This window comes from Anguilla rostrata, chromosome 11, assembly GCF_018555375.3.
Source record: "Anguilla rostrata isolate EN2019 chromosome 11, ASM1855537v3, whole genome shotgun sequence".
NCBI classification, from domain to species: Eukaryota; Metazoa; Chordata; class Actinopteri; order Anguilliformes; family Anguillidae; genus Anguilla; species Anguilla rostrata.
The window spans coordinates 21,945,882-21,964,274 of NC_057943.1; the positions used below are offsets into that span (position 1 = coordinate 21,945,882).

The 18,393-nt window shown below is 40.3% G+C and overlaps 1 protein-coding gene across 6 annotated transcripts in view; it reads left to right on the forward strand.

Annotated features, from left to right (window-relative positions):
* The window catches only part of mst1ra (macrophage stimulating 1 receptor a), a 28,791-nt gene extending 11,119 nt beyond the window's left edge, over window positions 1–17,672 (forward strand). For 3 of the 6 annotated variants that reach the window (XM_064298752.1, XM_064298753.1, XM_064298751.1), the window contains exons 3-21: window positions 2,887–3,066; window positions 3,260–3,382; window positions 3,904–4,074; window positions 4,478–4,638; window positions 5,296–5,425; window positions 5,672–5,808; window positions 6,468–6,647; window positions 7,806–7,902; window positions 8,187–8,390; window positions 8,628–8,774; window positions 9,127–9,286; window positions 9,518–9,610; window positions 9,760–9,969; window positions 10,363–10,443; window positions 10,921–11,102; window positions 11,520–11,629; window positions 12,466–12,631; window positions 13,603–13,739; window positions 15,230–17,672. In XM_064298752.1, coding sequence (XP_064154822.1) covers window positions 2,887–3,066; window positions 3,260–3,382; window positions 3,904–4,074; window positions 4,478–4,638; window positions 5,296–5,425; window positions 5,672–5,808; window positions 6,468–6,647; window positions 7,806–7,902; window positions 8,187–8,390; window positions 8,628–8,774; window positions 9,127–9,286; window positions 9,518–9,610; window positions 9,760–9,969; window positions 10,363–10,443; window positions 10,921–11,102; window positions 11,520–11,629; window positions 12,466–12,631; window positions 13,603–13,739; window positions 15,230–15,458 — 2,898 coding nt within the window. In that variant the 3' untranslated portion in view covers window positions 15,459–17,672. The remainder of the gene's footprint in view (window positions 1–2,886; window positions 3,067–3,259; window positions 3,383–3,903; window positions 4,075–4,477; window positions 4,639–5,295; window positions 5,426–5,671; window positions 5,809–6,467; window positions 6,648–7,805; window positions 7,903–8,186; window positions 8,391–8,627; window positions 8,775–9,126; window positions 9,287–9,517; window positions 9,611–9,759; window positions 9,970–10,362; window positions 10,444–10,920; window positions 11,103–11,519; window positions 11,630–12,465; window positions 12,632–13,602; window positions 13,740–15,229) is intronic. The other 3 variants (XM_064298755.1, XM_064298754.1, XM_064298756.1) reach the window with 3 other exon arrangements.
* Window positions 17,673–18,393: the final 721 nt, after the last annotated feature.

The following is an 18,393-nucleotide window of genomic DNA, read 5'->3' on the forward strand; positions in this document are numbered from 1 at the left end:
GACATCTGGTTTGCATTTCCTTTAGTGTCAATGTGTGTGAAATAACAAAAAACACATGGGAAACATGATTCTGGATGCTGAGCTCTCTTTCCACCCATCGTGCTTTCCCCAGTTCCTCAGTGTCCTCTATTAATGGCTGGAACAGGTTCTCTGGCCCTCCTTCCTGTTTCCTTTGCATTGCACCTCCACTTCCTGTGGGCATCAGTGCAGCTTGTGCCTTTTGCTGAACTCTTACCATGGCTAGGCATGCTGGAGCTTGCCTTGGCAGTGTGAGTCGGTATGGGTACGTTGTGGATGGATCACCTTGTGTGCCTCTGCGTGGACTTTTTTTTCAATAACGTGTCTTTCCTTCCTCTGTTGGCTCTGCTGTCAAGAAACCATGTAAACATGTTCACCTGAGCAACCTTTTTGTTTGTTTTCCAGACAGTAATGCCCCCAGTGTATCTGAGTACTGAGAAAGGGAAGACATAATTCTTAATTTTCCTGCTGGCATAATTAGTTCACAGAGCCCTTTTGGGGCTAAACTTTTCAGTTTTTCTTCACTTTGTTGTACTCATTCTTTAAAATATATAATTCTAGGCATTTGTCTGGAGAGGAAATATTCATGACTTTGAAGCCAAAGTATTCAGGGCAAATCCAAAACGTTGAATCTCTAATGCTGTTTTTTAGTGCTTGTGCACAGCACCACTATACCTGTAGCAGCTTGCTGCTCTTGTGTAGTATTGAATAGGTTACTAAGCAACATTGCTGTGTTTGATGTCATCTTGTCAAGACTTTCAGTTTGGTTACGCCACAGAAAACTTACATAAATTGCACAACTGATTGCGACATTCTTTTTAGTACACTACTACCTTTTACTATTTACTGCATAGTAAATAACTACTAATAATAATTATTGGAGTAACAATTAAGCATTATATATTATTGCAATGTTATTTAAAAAAAAATATTTATATAAAATTTTTAATAGACATTTATATTGCTCATAATTGTGACAGTTTGTTACTGTGCTGCTTTAGTTCTCAGCATCCATAGGCCTATTACTTAAAAAATCATTAAGTAGATAAAGGAGAGGCATTCTTTAACTCCATTAATATGATTTAAATAATGCATTTTTGCATATATTGATAATGCTATTTTTCAGGGAAGAGCATCAAATAAAATAATGCTGCCCTGCAGCAGTCTCTCACTGCTTGCCCCCAAAGACAGGAACTTTTTGTAGTTTGGATGCTGTATAGCCTAATTGACCGTCAAACCTACAATGGAACGCAAGGTTTTTTTTTTTGTTTTTTTTTGCGATCAGAATAGAAATGTTATTCTTCTTGGTTTGGTCAGCCAAAGCTTACTAAATTTTGTCAGGAGAAGAAGCAGTGAGAAGACAAACATGTCAGGGGAATTGAATCATTTTGAATGAGTTTCAGGAAATTACAGGTGCTGGATTTTTGAATACTATCAGACCTATCAGAACTGTTCAGAACAGTGTGTATAAATGACAGCCAGTCAGTATTAAACAGGATCTGTCCGATGTTTGTGCAATGTCTTGGTAATTTCTTGCTTCTACAGAAGCCACAACCGTGTGTTGGAAATGTTTGTGAAATTTATTGTTACGTTCCAGTTAGGTTCTAAGTTCTGCCAAATTCCCCAAAAAACAAACAAACAAACAAAAAAAAAAAAACAGTCAGATACAGACTTTTAACATCCCCATCACCCAGTCATAAAAAGAGGATAATTGTCAATACCAATCAAATAATTTAACTGGAATAACTAAACTGAATGTAGTTCTAAGAATGTTCTAAATTTAACATTAACTTTCTAAATGTTCATTGTGCCTTACAAATAAATCAAGGGACATTCAGAAAACCAAACACGTACACATTAGCAATGTTTACCCTGACTTTTCATTCAAGAATATTCCAAGAATAATTGGTTCCTGGGTGAGTCAGTCAGGGAAACAAACAAACAAGTCTGGTTACTCCAGGTTATATATAGAAGCATGTTTTTTCATAGTTTCCCTGTTAACCTGGGATATAAGGTACACTCGTAATATAAACTTTACATTTCCCCTAGGGTACTGTACAAGCCTATCAGGTTCACAAAGCCACTCATTGCACATGTTGCAAACTAGATGATTTACATTCTGTTTAATAACAGGGTGAGGCTATGTAATAACCAGCTTACCGCAGACAGATGACAGAATTGCTCCCAATGACATACAGCTCTAAGCTGTTTCTTAAGATTGGCCATGACATTTCCTGCAAAATATTTTTGCAGAGGAACACAAGGATATAGGTACCTGTGCCTGAGAATTTACAGTGGCTTACAGCTTAAATATGGTGAAGTAGGTTTAATAGAATTCAAGTAAAAAAAAAAAAAAAGGTTTTATGGGACCAACACAAAACAGAATGTTGATGAAAACTTAAATACATTTTAAGTGGCCTTTTTCACATGCCAGTTAATTTGAACTTAACAAACAAACATGATGAGGGGACAGCAGCACAAAGAAAGAGGCCCAGACCTTTCATAACCTGTCCAGTGTGCTACAGAGGATCCAGATCGGTTAGACGTCTGCGCACCCATCGAAACCCTGACCAAACCCAATGAGACATGCCATGATCGTCTTCAAATGTGATGAACGAACAAGAGCACAAAGTGTGTGTGTGTGTGTGTGTGTGCACGTGTGTGTATATTATACTGAAGCAGACATTTGACTGTAACACTGTGATTTAATCCCCACTAGTAACTCTGCTGTATTCACAGCTTCATTGACTGTAGATTCTAGGGAAATATGAAATGATGCTACAGTACAGTGATTGTATTTCACACTTACAGTACCATGTGCTCTGAGATCTGATGTTTCTGAGTGTTTTTCTTCTCTTTCTTTGGCAGCAGAGCAAGGAGGACAATGTCACCTGCACAGAGACACCCACCATGGTGTCCCAGCCCTACTACAGGGTGGACCTCTTCAACAGAGAGATGCGGAATGTCCTGCTCACCTCTGTGCTGGTCACCACTTTCCAATTCCAAACCATTGCTCACATTGGGACCAAGGATGGACGGATTCTGCAGGTAGAGGACAGACCGGGAGTCCCCTGGGGGCTGTGTTCTTTATATGGGAACCCAGCAGGCAGATACAGTGTTTCTGTCATTTTTATTTTTACTAAAGTGTGGCAGCACTATGAAACTGTTTCCTGGTAACAGAATGCATTTTGTGTTCAGTGAGCCAACACAGTGATTAGTCATTAAATGCTTTGTTTTTCAGTTCATCCTAAGGAGATCTGGTGCCACACTTTTTGCCAATTACTCCCTGGCAGAGAATGAGATGGTGTCACCAGTCGCTGCTGTGCAGTCAGAGGAATCCTTGCTCTTTGTGGTGGGAAACAAGGTATGTTGAGATTTCCATTTCTTCTCTTTCATTTTGCCATTTGCTCAATGCTCAGTCTGGGATTAGGCAATGAGCAGTACTGGTGCTAAATCATCGGGATCACAAGCTATAGTAGTGAATACATAATCTAAACATAAATTTGGATGCCATAGTAGGTGCAAGAGGGAAGCAGAGAATTTGTTTTTATTAGATGCTTCTAGATATGGATTGGAAGGAGAAGATGCCATACTGCAAGGCCAAACTGCATTTTTTAAATTATTTACTCTTATGAAATGTTACTTATTACTTATTGTCTTGAAATGAAAGTATACTTATTGCAGTGATATGCATTGATTCAAGTTGCCTAATTTTTTTTTTACCACATCTTAAATCTTAATTTCTCTGTAATAATGTAAGGCTCAAAAATGTTCTTTAGTTAGCATGTCCTTGGTTAGTAACGTATTGACCGTTTCGTTCTGATAGCTACAGGTGGAGACGGACATTGCGTGAATGACCCACCTCCCCCCCTCTCTCACTTACAGATGTTCAGCGTGCCCCCCCGGGGTCCAGGCTGCCGTCACTTCCTCACTTGCGGCATGTGTCTGACGGCCCCCGCCTTCATGGGCTGCGGCTGGTGCTCGGGAGTCTGCTCCCGGAAGCCCGAGTGCAGCGGCCAGTGGGGGAGCGATTCCTGCCCACCTGTCCTCACCGAGGTGAGACTCGAGGGCCCGGGTCTCTTTTTTCCATTTGTCTGAAGTGCAAGCTGTTACAGTCTGCAGTAACTCACTCGGCAAACATCCCTGTTTGCACAAGTGACGCGCAGAGTCGATCGGGAAGTTGAGATCACAGCGTTTACGCTGCCAATAAACCTGCTGGGATGAATAGGTGGTGAGGTTGCGGAAGTGAGGGTTGGCTGTTGGAGCCATGCCATGGGGAGAGACACTCCCTGTGTTTCGCAATGAGCATGACGTTTAATAAGCAACAATGACCTACAATCTCAAAGGACTCTCATATGAAGATTTCCTGTGTCAAGAACAGGATGTCTTCACATGAGAGTTCTCTGAGAGTGCATCGCCATAATCTGAGTTGCAGTGGTAATGGGTTTGCGTGTTGCAGTTCTTCCCAAAGACAGCGCCCCCTGATGGTGAATCGGAACTTACGCTGTGTGGCTGGGAGTTTCAGTCCCCTCCGCGGCCTGCCATTAGACCTGGAACTCACCTGGTGAGGGTGGGGCAGACAACCTGTACAGTACTGCCTGAGAAGAGCAATAGCGCACAGTAAGACACACAAAATTAATGTATATACCCAACATATTCTTTTTACAGTGAGATACTGCACTAACTTGTGCTTTACTTGTAAATATACTATACAGTGCCTTCCAAAAGTATAATTCATGGTATTCACATATGTACTGTATATGTTTTACCATTTTACAGAAACACCTGTTGTGCTGAGGCCCCTATTTTCAACTGTGCAAAACTAAGTTAATTAATGACTGACAGGTGTTAACAGTTGCTCAGTTGTTTCCTTTGGATTGTTCGTACATAAAAGAGCACTGAGTGTCTAGTTGTAATTGTACTGCCTTAAGTACATGTAAAAATATATTTTAAAAAACCACGTAAAATATGTAGAAATTGCATATTTATTACCTGCATCTGATAGATGTGGACATAGGCCCTATTCTTGTTGCCTCCGAATACCACTTTTTTTCAATTCTCAACTAAGGTAGGGTATGCCAGGGGTATGTCTGTGATGGCCTCGTGACCACATTGTTGCCAGTTAAATAGTCCTTACTTACTATAGTGAGCTATGCTGACATTGAGCAAATACTGTAGTAAATGTAGTCACAGTAAATAGTGCATGATTATGTAGAAGTGACATGGCTGTACTGTGGGTGAAAGGGGTGTTCTAACTGTGGTGTTGACTCTGTCCAGGCTGGTGTGTAAAATCAATTCAAGGCAAGAGCCCCAGCCTGTCTCCATCACTGTGGAAGTACATGAGGGGAAGGGGGAGGGACGCTACTACATCAATGGGACAGCCCTGATCGATGGATTCACTTTTGTGGTAAATAGGATTAACTTAATCCTTAGTTTATTGTGTAAATTTTGTAATGGATGGAGCATTGCAACATAGAATTTGTAAGAAACAAAGCATTATACTGATAAATATAATAATCAAAGGCTATTTAAAACACAAAACTACACCCCTGGGTTCTTTTGCACTTTGAGCTGACAGCTGAAAAATGTTTTAGAGAGTATCTGAGTCTTCCATGTGAGTTAAAGGATTCTGACTCTCACCCCATCCATCCAGGCCCCGGACATCACAGATGTTTTGCCTGATTATGGGCCCATAACTGGGGGCACCCTGATTACTGTGACAGGGCATCACCTGAATGCTGGAAACAACAGGAGAGTTACTCTGGATGAGGAGCCATGTGTGATCAATAGGTGAGGGCATGCAATCATTGCATCCTGTTACTGCTACTACTACTACTACTACTACCACCACTACTACCACTACTACTAATGATAATAATAACCTGAATTATTACCTTTATATTTAAGGAGCCGTAACACTGTTATACCATGACAGTGCTTACTATTGGGCTCTGTTTACTTGCGAGAACCCCACATACCTGTGTCATTTTGTATGAGTACCGTAATTACAGCTTAACTGTAATGAGGATCCTGGGTACTTTCAGCTATTGCCTGTCAAACAGCACGTCAGCCCTTTGAGCCTTCAAATTAGAGTTAAGAACAAATACTTGTTTAACGCTTATTTTTGTTGAATGTTTTTACGTGCATCGTGTAGGTGTAAACTGCTTGAGCTCCTAAAGCACCGGCCTCTGTTGTAGTTTATAATTTACAGGTGTCTCTTAAGTTGTTCAGAATATATTGCACAACATGGTTACACCCTGCGTATGTAGGATAAAGTGAAGGTTAAATCAACAAGATCAGGAAGCCAAAATTTGTGATACCTGTCCTTTGATAAGCCCTTTATGCTCCATTTCTGGCCTATACTAAAATAAAGTTCTTATATATTTGGGTAGCATATATGAAATATCTGTAATCCTTTATAAATGTGTCCCTCTTCTGTCTCTTTTTAGTGTTTCCCCAGGTAGCGGAAACCTTTCCTCAATTGTCTGCGTCTCAAAGCCTTCGGCCGAGCTGAAGGACGCGGTCCTGGTGGTGCACATTGACAAGTCCCGCGTGCCCTCCACTGTGCCCTTTCACTACCGAGAGAAACCAGTGATCACCCAGGTGGACCCACATTGCAGCTTTCGCGGGTAGGAGTGGTTTACCTAGGTTTCACAGAGGCACGGCCCGTTCCGGTTATGACCAGTGCTGTGTAGTACATCTTATCACAGGAAATGCATGTTTATCGCTGCTGAAGTGCTGTTCATGCCACTCATACCGTGTAAGCAGAACTGTGCATTTGCGATGGACAACAGTAGGCCCTATTAGCATAATTTGGGCGATGACAGTTTGACCACAGCGATGAGGCCATTGGCACTTCCTTTTAGAACCCATATTAAAAGCGGTACCGTACTGTACCAAAAAAAGATGTGCCTATAATTCCGGCAGCAATTTCAGTTCTGGCAGATGATTGTGATTGGTTTGTGATCGATGGTCACCAAGGTGTCCCTCTCATCTTGACTTGCTATCTGAATCCCTCACAGACATAGCTACCTTGTCTCTAACATAAATATGCAATATGTGGAGTTTTTTTTATCATGGGTCTGTTACTTGATACTGAGATCTTTTTATATACCTAAGGATGGTTGTAGTGCTTGTGCTTGTCTCCTCAGTATGAGCCTTTGTGTAGTTACTGACTCTCAGACTGCAGTTGTGTCACTGCTTTGGAGATTAACTAATATTGGACTCTCTGTAGGTGTGTCTTAGTGAGTCATTCACACCCCAGTAAGAAACCTTGATTCATATTGTTGAATTACTGGGACACACCCTCTTCAGAAATGGAGAGAACACTGCAGCAGTATTGTATCAAATCATTAAGCCAACACTGCTTGATATGATCGTCTAAATGTTTGAAACAGAGGTGAGACCGTAGCATAGTTGACCCTCAAATCCATAATCAAATCACAGTCGGTCACTGGGGGTATGATTATTGGCCGTGATACACTCTGCATCATGACTCCCCTTTCCCCCTATCGGAATAAAGTGAAGGAATACAGAAAAGAACGTGGATGAACTGCTTGTTTTCCTTTAAAAAATGTTTGTAGTAGACATGCTGTTCTCCATGCACTGTTTACCACATGGTGACAGGAAATGGTGAAATCTTGAAATTAAATCTTTGAAATCTTTGAGTGAGTGATTAGACAACATGAACTCCTTGCATAATTTTTTTTGTTGTTGCTTGTTTGATTGGGTCTTATTTCTGATTTGATATGTGTATAATTCTGTGTATTTGCTTACCCCAATGATAGAGGGTCCAAAGTCACCATCACAGGCAGGAATCTGGATTCTGTCTACAAGACCAGCATCCGCTTTGTGCCCAGCAACAACAAGCAGCCTGTAAAAAGTGTAAGCTTTACCAAAGATGCATTTTGTTACATTACCATAGTAAATCACTTTTCAGCTGTGTGTGTGGGTCAAATTTGATTTGGATTAAATGTACTGAAATTATGACATGTCTTAATGAATATGTAAGGTCATATTTGCTATGCCGTATTCAGAAGTTTTTGAATTGCATGTTTATTTTCTCGATTGTTACATGAAGCCACTACAGTGTTAAAGAGTTTAACATTGCTTTTTACAAATTACATGGTCTCCCCTAAAAATGGCTGTGTGTTCCCCATGGGTTCCAGTATTGTAATGGGACGGAGAGTCCCACCCAGATGGAGTGTGTGACCCCCCCTTTCCTTGAGGAGTCCATAGAAGGGCATCTCTCCATTGACATGGATGGGGCCATTGATCTTTGGAAACAGAAGTTCTGGTATTACCCACATGGTGAACCTATCCCCTTTGACACATTGCGACTATCTCCCGATCAGGATGAAGTGTCTCTGCATGTGAGTTAAAGATTCTCTGTTTCAGTTCTACTGAGCCATCTGCATTATCTATTGCAAAAAAAATGAACAGGTACAAAGTTGTTGCTGATTAAAGTTGAATTGTTGTTGAGAATAATTTAGAAATGCAAAATAAATGCTAGTGATTTAGCATACAGAACAAATGGTACGACAACTTCTGTCATTTATGTTGAGATAACGAGCCTGGTAGGAAAATATTATCTATACTCTTTCTTTCAGCACAAGAGATTGAATCTTGTCAGTTCCTGTATGAAAATCATTATGCTGGTGGGAGAAGTGGACTGTAAGGCCTCAGTCCTGGTCAATGAAATCACTTGCAGGATCCCCAATAACCTGACTATCCCCAGTCAAGGTTTGCCTGTGAGGGTGAGCATTGTCCTGTCTTTTTGAGGCCGATCGAGGCGGTGTGGCTGGTTGTATGGTGGCTCCTATTCCTCTTGCTTAAAGGTGAAAACATTCCTGGTCCTGGAAGCTTGGCATCCTGTTCTCATACCACTAAACCCAAGGCAGTAACTGAGAGCGGCCACATGCTTTCTACATATATTATTACTATTCAGGATCACAGGCACAATCTTTTTGCATAGGAGACACATGATCAGTTGAGCAATTCATTCATGCATTAAAACAATATAAAAAATCTCAGCGCTCAGAGATCTCCATACAGATCTCCGGAGGTAGTGCAAACCTCCGCACATCTCAACTGTGTTCTCTTTTACAGGTCTCTGTCAATGGGCATGTGTATTTCGTGGGCAAGGTGATCCACGTCAGCAACAACTCAGCAGTGGGCATCGTGCTGGGAATCCTAGCTGCACTGGTGGTTGGGGCCGTGCTAGCTTTTTTTGTCATGAGACACCTGAGGAAGTTGAAGAAAGGTGAAGGCAGGTGTTGGACGTGGTTTTTCTGTGTGCTGACACGATTGACATATAAACAATATAAACAACAATATAAACAAACACGCTATGCTTGATGTATAAGCAATATAAACAATAGCTTTGACAGGTCTAAGAAGAACATACTGTAAATGTGATGTGCTGCATACAGAGGCTTCGGTTTGTTTTATTTTGACTTGATTTGTTTTTTATTTACTAATATACTTGTGAAATGTTCAGCTTCCCAGGCAGAGCACCGTTTGTCTTATTTCTCCAGCCAGACCAGGAACAACATTATTGCAGACATCTCTCCTACTGGTGACTACAGACGAGGTGAGACCCTGTCCTTACACAATAAAATGTTCAGCATTAATTCAGCTTTAATTGTGAAATAGTTAAAAGACAGAGACTGAGTGACAGAAAACAGAGCATGTCCCCAGAAATCCTTCCTTGTCCAATGTTCCCCTTCATACCCTGCGCAGAACTGTCTTCAGACAGGACATCTGGATCAGGTGCGATGGCGTTTCCTGGTCTGGCCTATACCAACAGCCTTGACTCTTCACTGAGGCCCCTCATGTACCCAGAAAAGATCTGTATTGCCAACCTCCGGCCAGAGCTGCTGGTGGAGGTGAAGGATGTGCTGATCCCAGCTGAGATGCTTGATGTGCAGCACCACCAGATCGTCGGCAAGGGTGAGACCTCGTGATTTTCACTGCCAGATTTCTTTTTCTACTGTTTTTCTCCTGTTGTTTCTGCCAATATCCTGACATTAATAAAATGGGGTGACTTTAAAAACAACAGCTGTAATATCGTCTAAATTAACCCTGGTACTAAGAAACTGCAAGCTAATTGGCTCTATTTTCTGGGAAGTGCATGGAGTGTTTTAAGCTGTCACACTGGTGAAATAGTATTTTCCTAATCGATTTTGAAGCACCTGAGCTATTTGGTAATTTTGTGACTTGTCATTTTAATGCTGTGAACGAGATCACTGACATTGTATGAGATTCCCTAATTTTGTTTAATGGGAAATTAAAACTGGCCCATAGTAAACGTTTAGGCAATGTAAGTGAATTTTCTCTTTCCAGGTCATTTTGGAACAGTGTACCATGGCTATTTAAAAGATCAGAATAGCAAAGAAATCCACTGCGCAGTGAAATCCTTGAACAGTGAGTAAATCCAATGCTTTCTCTGGGATGGAGCCTGCTGAGTAAATTCTATAGTTATTTTGACTGTTGGCTGATCCCTAGACCTATTAGTACTACACCTTTGTTAATGTCTTGACATTTGTAAGAGATAACTTTGACAAGAGGTTTTCCATATGTTCATTTCTGGGCAAATGCTAGCTTGAGCTGTACTCAGCAAAGACAATATTGCAAAATTTATTATTCAGATTCAGATGTAAATATATGGATGGGGTGTGTATTAAGAAAATATGGGAAAGTCCATAAATCTGATTCAATGTAGCTAGCATATGTGGTGCTTATTAGCGATATAAATGTTACACAATATATGTTAACTACTCACCAAATTCTAAGATGCTCTTGTCTGAAAGTATTTTCTGAAAGTAAATGCATTTTCTTGTAAGAAATGTTTGTTGCATATTATATGTATGTTTAAATTGATATACGGGAAATTCAATACAGGGATCACAGACATCGAAGAGGTGGAGCAGTTCCTGAGGGAGGGAATTTTGATGAAGGGCTTCCACCACACCAATGTGCTCTCCCTGCTCGGTATCCTGCTGCCCGAGGAGGGGCTTCCCCTGGTGGTTCTTCCCTACATGAAGCATGGGGACCTCCGCCACTTCATCCGCAGTGAGAACAGGGTGAGCCAATTGCTCGAGGAGACAGAACTCTCTCAGGGTCGCATGACATTGAAAAATAAAAAAGCGCCATTTTTAGATCCATTTCAGGTAGTGATTCTTTTTGGTTACAATTAAATCTGAATTGTTTGGAGACCGGCATAATGGACGGCAAGGGCACGTTTAAATGGGAAACGGAGGTTTTGCCTTTTGCTGTATTTTTAGCTTGTTGTTAACCCTCATCAGAATTGCTGGGTTGTGCTAAACTGATATGGTTGAGCTCTGTTATTGTCCCTAATGTATTTTACTGGTATCGGCTTTAAAATTATTATTATTGTTATTATTGTTATTATTGTTATTATTATTATTATTATTATTTAGGAAACCAACATTTCTCAACCTCTCAATCTTCTTAACGGTCTCCTGTCTGTGTTTTCCCAGAATCCTACTGTGAAAGACTTGATTGGCTTTGGACTACATGTTGCAAAGGGGATGGAATACTTAGCAGGGAAGAAATTTGTGCACAGAGACCTTGCGGCACGAAACTGCATGTGAGTTGTGGCCTGACAGGATATTCAGTTGAGAATGAATCAGTTTGAGTTCCTTAGAAAACCAGATTGTGTTAAACAATCCATATTTAGTTTCCTTTCCCAGTCACAATGTGCACAAATCCTGTGACTTTAAATCAGAATGCTATCAACAGCATGCATATCTGCTGTTAGGCTACAGCTAAAATCTAGGGTAAGTGTATGGCTATATAAAGCACATGACAGCTTGAAGGATAAGCCCAACATAATTAGACTATTTTCTGTATGTGTCAACATATCCTATGAAAAGACCAAACCATACAATTCTCAATACTGTTTGACATTCTCCTACCCCATTTAGCACTCAGCCAAGATACAATTCCTTCAAATTGTGCATTAAAATAATCAAATACAGCTCAGAAAGACATATTTTCATTTTCAGAAAATGCTACCTATTATCATGAAAAACATGGACAGTGTCCTTTTTACCAAATTTACTTAAAACGGGTGCAAATTGTATTTGCAAAAATGTTGTGTTTGTAATTCTTCAGAAAAACTGTTGTAATGGAGTAAATTGAGTTAAAATGATAATCCAGTACACCTTTGGCTGCTTTCTGAAAATGCATTTCTTAGTTCACTTTTTGTAGTCAGAATCATCTTTCTCTTAAAATGTTTATCTATATGGCGCCAGTTACTTTATGTGTAACAGGGATTTTATTAATGCATGATATGTATGATTGGAAATACCCCCTTGAGTCACTGTCTCATGTGACAGCTGCCTCATATAGTTTAATTGTATTATTTTCTCCTTTTGAGGGGTCTTAGTGATAAGGGTGCTGATTGGTTGAATGTTTTGGCAGGCTGGACGAGTCATACACAGTGAAGGTGGCAGACTTTGGCATGGCACGGGATGTCTTGGACAAAGAGTACTACAGTGTTCAGAACCATAGGAAGGCCAAGCTGCCGGTCAAGTGGATGGCCATCGAGAGCCTGCAGACGCAGAAGTTCACCACCAAGTCTGATGTGGTGAGTCCGATTCCGGTGGGAATTTCCAACCAGTCTGCTTGATTTCCAGGCTCTGTTGGTGGAGACTGTGACAGTACATTTTTTCCCACTGAGGTCAGTCTGTACAATCCTGGGCAGTCAAAAGTGTTCTTACTGCATCTTATTTCCAGTAGGTTCAGTCTGTGCGCTGTAGGGCAAATTATATGACTCTACACCAGGGCTCTGTGCCATTTCATGTGTCAATCACACTGGATGGCAATTACTACTGGACATTATTGCAGTTTCATGCGCAGAATACATGGTATTTGAATAATTTTTTTTTTTTGCATGGGAAGAAATTGCATAAAAATTGCACTAATATTAAAATTGTACACCAATTGAACAGCTATCTGTTAGTTATTAACGGTTGGGGTAACTCACTTTAAGGACCTCTTGGTATGTTGGTTCATATGTAAATGAATGCAGTTAATAAAGTTTATGGTGCTCATATGTTGCAGTCAGTAGTAAAACACAGAATTTCTCACACATATCCATGATGTAAAACAAGCACAATTACTGTAACGTGATGAGCTGGTACAATTTTGCTAGCATCACCCAGATACACTGCAATGGTTTGGTATATCCATCTGTCAGATGAGGCTCTTGATAAAAAATTTTAAACCCAATATAAATATGTTTACTATTGTATATTTTAATTTGTTAAATGAATTTCCACTTGGACCAATCAAGTGAGTCTTGGTTTCCATCACTTTTAATCAGCTGAATCTATTAATCTCAGCCCAATCAGGAGATTTGTTATGCACATTCACTTCCCATGTGCTGCAATGCAGCTGTACTGCAATGCCATGAAAGCAAAACTTGGTGTGAAAGTGGACTAACACTATGAGGTAGTGCTGAAAACGTGTCCAAAAGTGACTGCTAATATTATTGAATGATATTATAAGTCGAAGCAACTGACACGCTTTCTCCTTCCCTCTCCCTACTCTCTGTAGTGGTCCTTTGGCATCTTGATGTGGGAGCTGTTGACCAGAGGAACTAGCCCCTACCCACAGGTTGACCCCTATGACATCACACATTACTTGCTGAAGGGGCGGCGGCTCCCCCAGCCACAGTTCTGTCCTGACTCTCTGTAAGTGACATCTTTGACATGTTTATATTTACTTTTCAAATGTTACATTCTTACCTGTTGTTTTCATTAAAAAAGTCCAGTACAAAGAATTTGACTTTTCCGTGTACAATGCAATGATTATAGGACAGATAAAAAGTAAAAAAAAGTAACTCTCTCATTTCTTTGAATGAAAGCAATATTATCCTGGCCCGTGTGCACATAAATACTGAAGTTATGTCATATGCATCTGTTGTGAAATTCAATTAATAAGGTAATTCACAACAAAAGACAAATGAAGTTTTAATTGCGTAAAATGTTATAGTTTTTGTATCTACTCAAAATGAAGTGAATACAACGGAGGGCAATGCAGTAGAATGATGATAAATTATGATTTTAATAGCACTGAAGATGGGAATTGGTCTGTGGGTTTCCAGTATTTACACTAGCCCTGCCCATGTTTCCTGTGTTATGGAGTCATCTCTCCAGCATCTCTCCAGCATTTACATTTCCGCAGTACTCTAATTGTTACTAGTCATATGCAGAGGCCTTGAAGACATCAAAGATATTCAAATGGTGCCGGCTCACCATCCGACTGCGCGCCATTTCGTGCTTCAGCCTGGCGTTGATCATTATTTATTAGCTAGGAGATGATGTGCATCCCAGACAGCTCCTTATTGCTGAAAGATGTAAAACTTGCATGTTCTGCTCCTCAAATACATTGCAGGGCTTTTGCACTCTGGAACAACTGAGATAAAAGGGCCCTGCATAGCGAAACAATGGCATTGTCTTGCTCGAGATAAGAGTCCAAAGTCCACAATGCCTCAACAGGCTTTGTGAATGATTGACAAACCGTGCCATCCATGTGTGCACTCAGTCCGTGTACACCGGATACTGTGTAACATTATGGCATCAGAATTGTGTGACCGATTAGAAAATGAGTCAAATATAACTTTAAGAAGGAGATTTTGTATTATTATATATTATGCTGTGGGTTACTCAGTCTTCAATTCAAATATAAATCATGGGTATGTCTAAGGCCATACACACACTGTATGGTTCCCCCTGGCTCTGTTTAAAGCAGCTGCAATGGAGATTGTAGCAGTAACTAAGGCCATGCTGTTTGCCAAATTTTAGACTGTAATTGAGTCCTTCAGTAGAAGTATGCTAATAAAGGGCCCTCATCAACATAGCTGTCATTGCTGTTATTGCAACCATTGAAAACACCAAGCAGCAGCAAAATGAGGATCTTTTGATTGCACCAAACTGATTTTCTTTTCATTTAATTAATCATGGCTTTATAGTGGGCAATTACCAATTATGCATTTAAAACAATTGACTACAGAGACATGTAATGGATTTACGTTTAACTGCAGACTGACATATCAGACTGCGGGATAATCAGGGTTTTAGCTTGAACATCGGTTCTTTTGGGAATGTTAATATGAATGTGTTAAGTCAGTATGTGGTGTCTGGTGATTTCAGAGGGTAATAGGTTTGTTCTCTTTGTGCAGGTATACCATCATGCTCCAGTGCTGGAACCCTGAGCCAGAGCAGAGGCCCAGCTTTACCACTCTTATCTCTGAGGTGTCAGAGATCCTATCCAACATGGAGGGGGACCACTATATCAACCTCCAAGTCACCTACGTCAATGTGGACCAGCCCCGCATTTACCCCCCCATCATAGAATCTGCAGATGAGCTCGAGTCGGACTCAGCCAGCGAATGCTCGGGCTCCGAGTGAGGGCGAGGTGGGCGCTGGCGGTTAGCCAAGGGTCACCTGGTGGATAGCTGGTGCTCAGCCAATCCTCAAGTGCCTGCCTGCTGAACAGGAGCCCCTCACTTGAACGCTTGTGGAAACTGTGCCACAGGTTTGTGGAAACCATGTTTTAAAATGGGGCCAGTTGTTGACTCATGTTACCATGGCAATGGGTGACAAATGGAGGAGCTGCTCAGGTGGAACTCCCCCTCTCAAGAAAGCAGAAGGCAGCCTGCAGGGGGATATGAGGCACTGTAAAACCCCCTTGTTATTCCAGTTGTGTGTACTGTCCGTTGCATTTGTGTGCACTATGTCTGCGGCATTTGTGTGCACTATGTCTGTTGCATTGGTGTGCATTATGTCTGTGGAATTCATGCATACTATGTCTGTTGCATTTGTGAGCACTATGTCTGTGGCATTTGTGTGTACTATGTCTGTAGAATCTGTGTGTACTCTGTCTGTGGCATTTGAGTGTATATGTCTGTAGAATCTGTGTGCACTTTGTCTGCAGCATTTGTGTGTATTGTGTATTTCAGGATATTGAGCTTGTAATATCCTCCTCCCCCTGCACATGTGCACAGAAATCTGGCACAAGGAAGAACTGTAAATAAGACCAAATGTGGATTTTATATATTTTTTTGGATCTCATTTTTTATTATGATAGACATTTACATTTCAAGATTGAAATCAAAAAATGATCATTTCCACTTTGTCAAAACCCCTTTTCATGTTCGATGAAGTGTTGAGTCTTATATAATAATATATCATTAATTATTGTTATAAACACATTCTACTATACAGGCAAACCTGGGAGGAACAGTTAGAAAACAAGTACGTTCTTGGTTTGCGGTTTTCCATTCACATGGATCAGTGACATTGCTTTGCTAGAGTAATTCGTCTGTGCTCTTCGGCATACAGTATATAATTCAGGGTGCATTAAACAGCTAAAATATTTTCCGTCACCATTAATGAAAAGGAAATTTTTCTGTATTTAGTTGATGTTTTGCACTATTCATAAACACAAACACCTTCAGATATCAAATCAAAACCAGTATCAGAGTGGCTGTTATATCAGATGACACCTTCAAAGCCTTTTCCTTTTCTAACGTTACAACGAGCAGAGGATGATGAATCTACTGGTGGCTGGACAGGCACACACACAAACACACACACAGACACACACACACACACAGCTCTGCTCTGCTCTGCTCTGCTCTGCATCTGGGGAGATCAATTTATTACTATTCATAGAATAAAATCTCTCTCTGGGAGGGGTTGAGACACAAGGTTATGACAGCATTGAATGACCAGTTAATTTTTCCATCCATAGTGTGTTCATTTCTATGACTAAGCACAATCTAATGTTTTTCTAAAAAGGAAGTCATTTCCTCGTGGCAAGCTGTGTTTAACATGGCAAGCAGTGTTCCTCATCTGCAGGCTGAAATAGTAACAATGGGATTTTTTGACAGAATGGGACCTTTTCAGAATGTATGTTTGTAGAAGGAAGTAGGGATGGAAATCGGATGGACAATAATTGGTGCACACACACACATACTCACACACACTCACAGGAATGCACATACAATCATTTTTGCATTAGTAGTAGGCTATTAGTGTGATATAATTTCATTGACATTGCAAAGAGAGACAAGAACTTGATATGTTTAAGTGACTCATAGTTTAATGTTAAATGATCAGAGTATTCACTATTCACAGATTTAAACCTTTTGGGGAAATTTAAAAAAATATATATGATTGTTCAAAAATGATAGAAATTAAAATTCTGTTATAACAATTATGCTTGAATCTAAATATGCTTAAACTTTAATTAAGCCACAGGGGACCTATCTTTGAAAACAAGTTTCAAAAACAGGCTTGCAGTAACTAACCCTTTCTGAGCACTGAGTACGAGGATGAAGCGAAAGCTTAGCCACTTGACTCCACTAAGAAACATTGCACTAATAAACTCAGGCAGAATTTGTTTTATTTTATATAAAAGGTCTTCATTTTTCCCCACAAATTTGGATTTTTGGAATGTCTGATTTAAAAAAAAAATTCTGATTGTTTTTTTTATTTATTTTTTACTCCATTCCTTTCGATTGGAAGGATGCAGTTGTACAAGGAGATACAGTTTAAATCTCATGTTAAATTTACAAATTGAAAAGAATGTCAATAAAAAAATGTCCATGCTCTTGTGTTCATCAGATTCGGTGTTTTAATGTGCAGTTGTCCTGATGTGACGAATAGTGCAAATGTTTTTTTTATCCTCCACCAGATGTCAGTGTGCACTGTCTACTGCATCATCAGCATAAACGTGAAATATTCTGCTGCATCTGACCACAGAAAGACTAGCATTGTAGAGCAATGTGGAATAACTCATATTCGCTGTTGCACTCAGAAATGGCCAACTAATCCCCAAAGAGGTGTGTTTTCCCCTCATTAAAAAAGAGAAGAGTGGAAGCATTTTCATGGTTGAAGGTCTTGCCTATTACATATATTTTATTCATAAGCATAAGCCTTCATATCCCATCCAATGTAATTAGGACCAGACTATCTCATGCCTACAGCGCCCGCTGGTAGTGCCCTTTAACTTTTGGCTGAACACTAACAGTAGAAGGATTTATCTGTTTGGATCCTCTCAAGAGTCAACACTTCCCTAACTCAAAGGCTCTGATTGGTGGAAGACTTAAGATGCACCTAAGTCCCTCTAGGCATGGTCGCTCCCCACCACTCTCCTTCAACTTGCTGCTGGATGGCACAAGCCAGGCATACACATTTGATGAACAGTGAAAGCTCTGACTGACGCTAGCATACTTAAGAAGTGGATTATCGCCACTTTCTTATAAGAGTAAGGACGAGATTTGAAAAATCCAATGCAGAGTATTTTCAGTATGTTTTATACATTATTTACTTGCTTAGC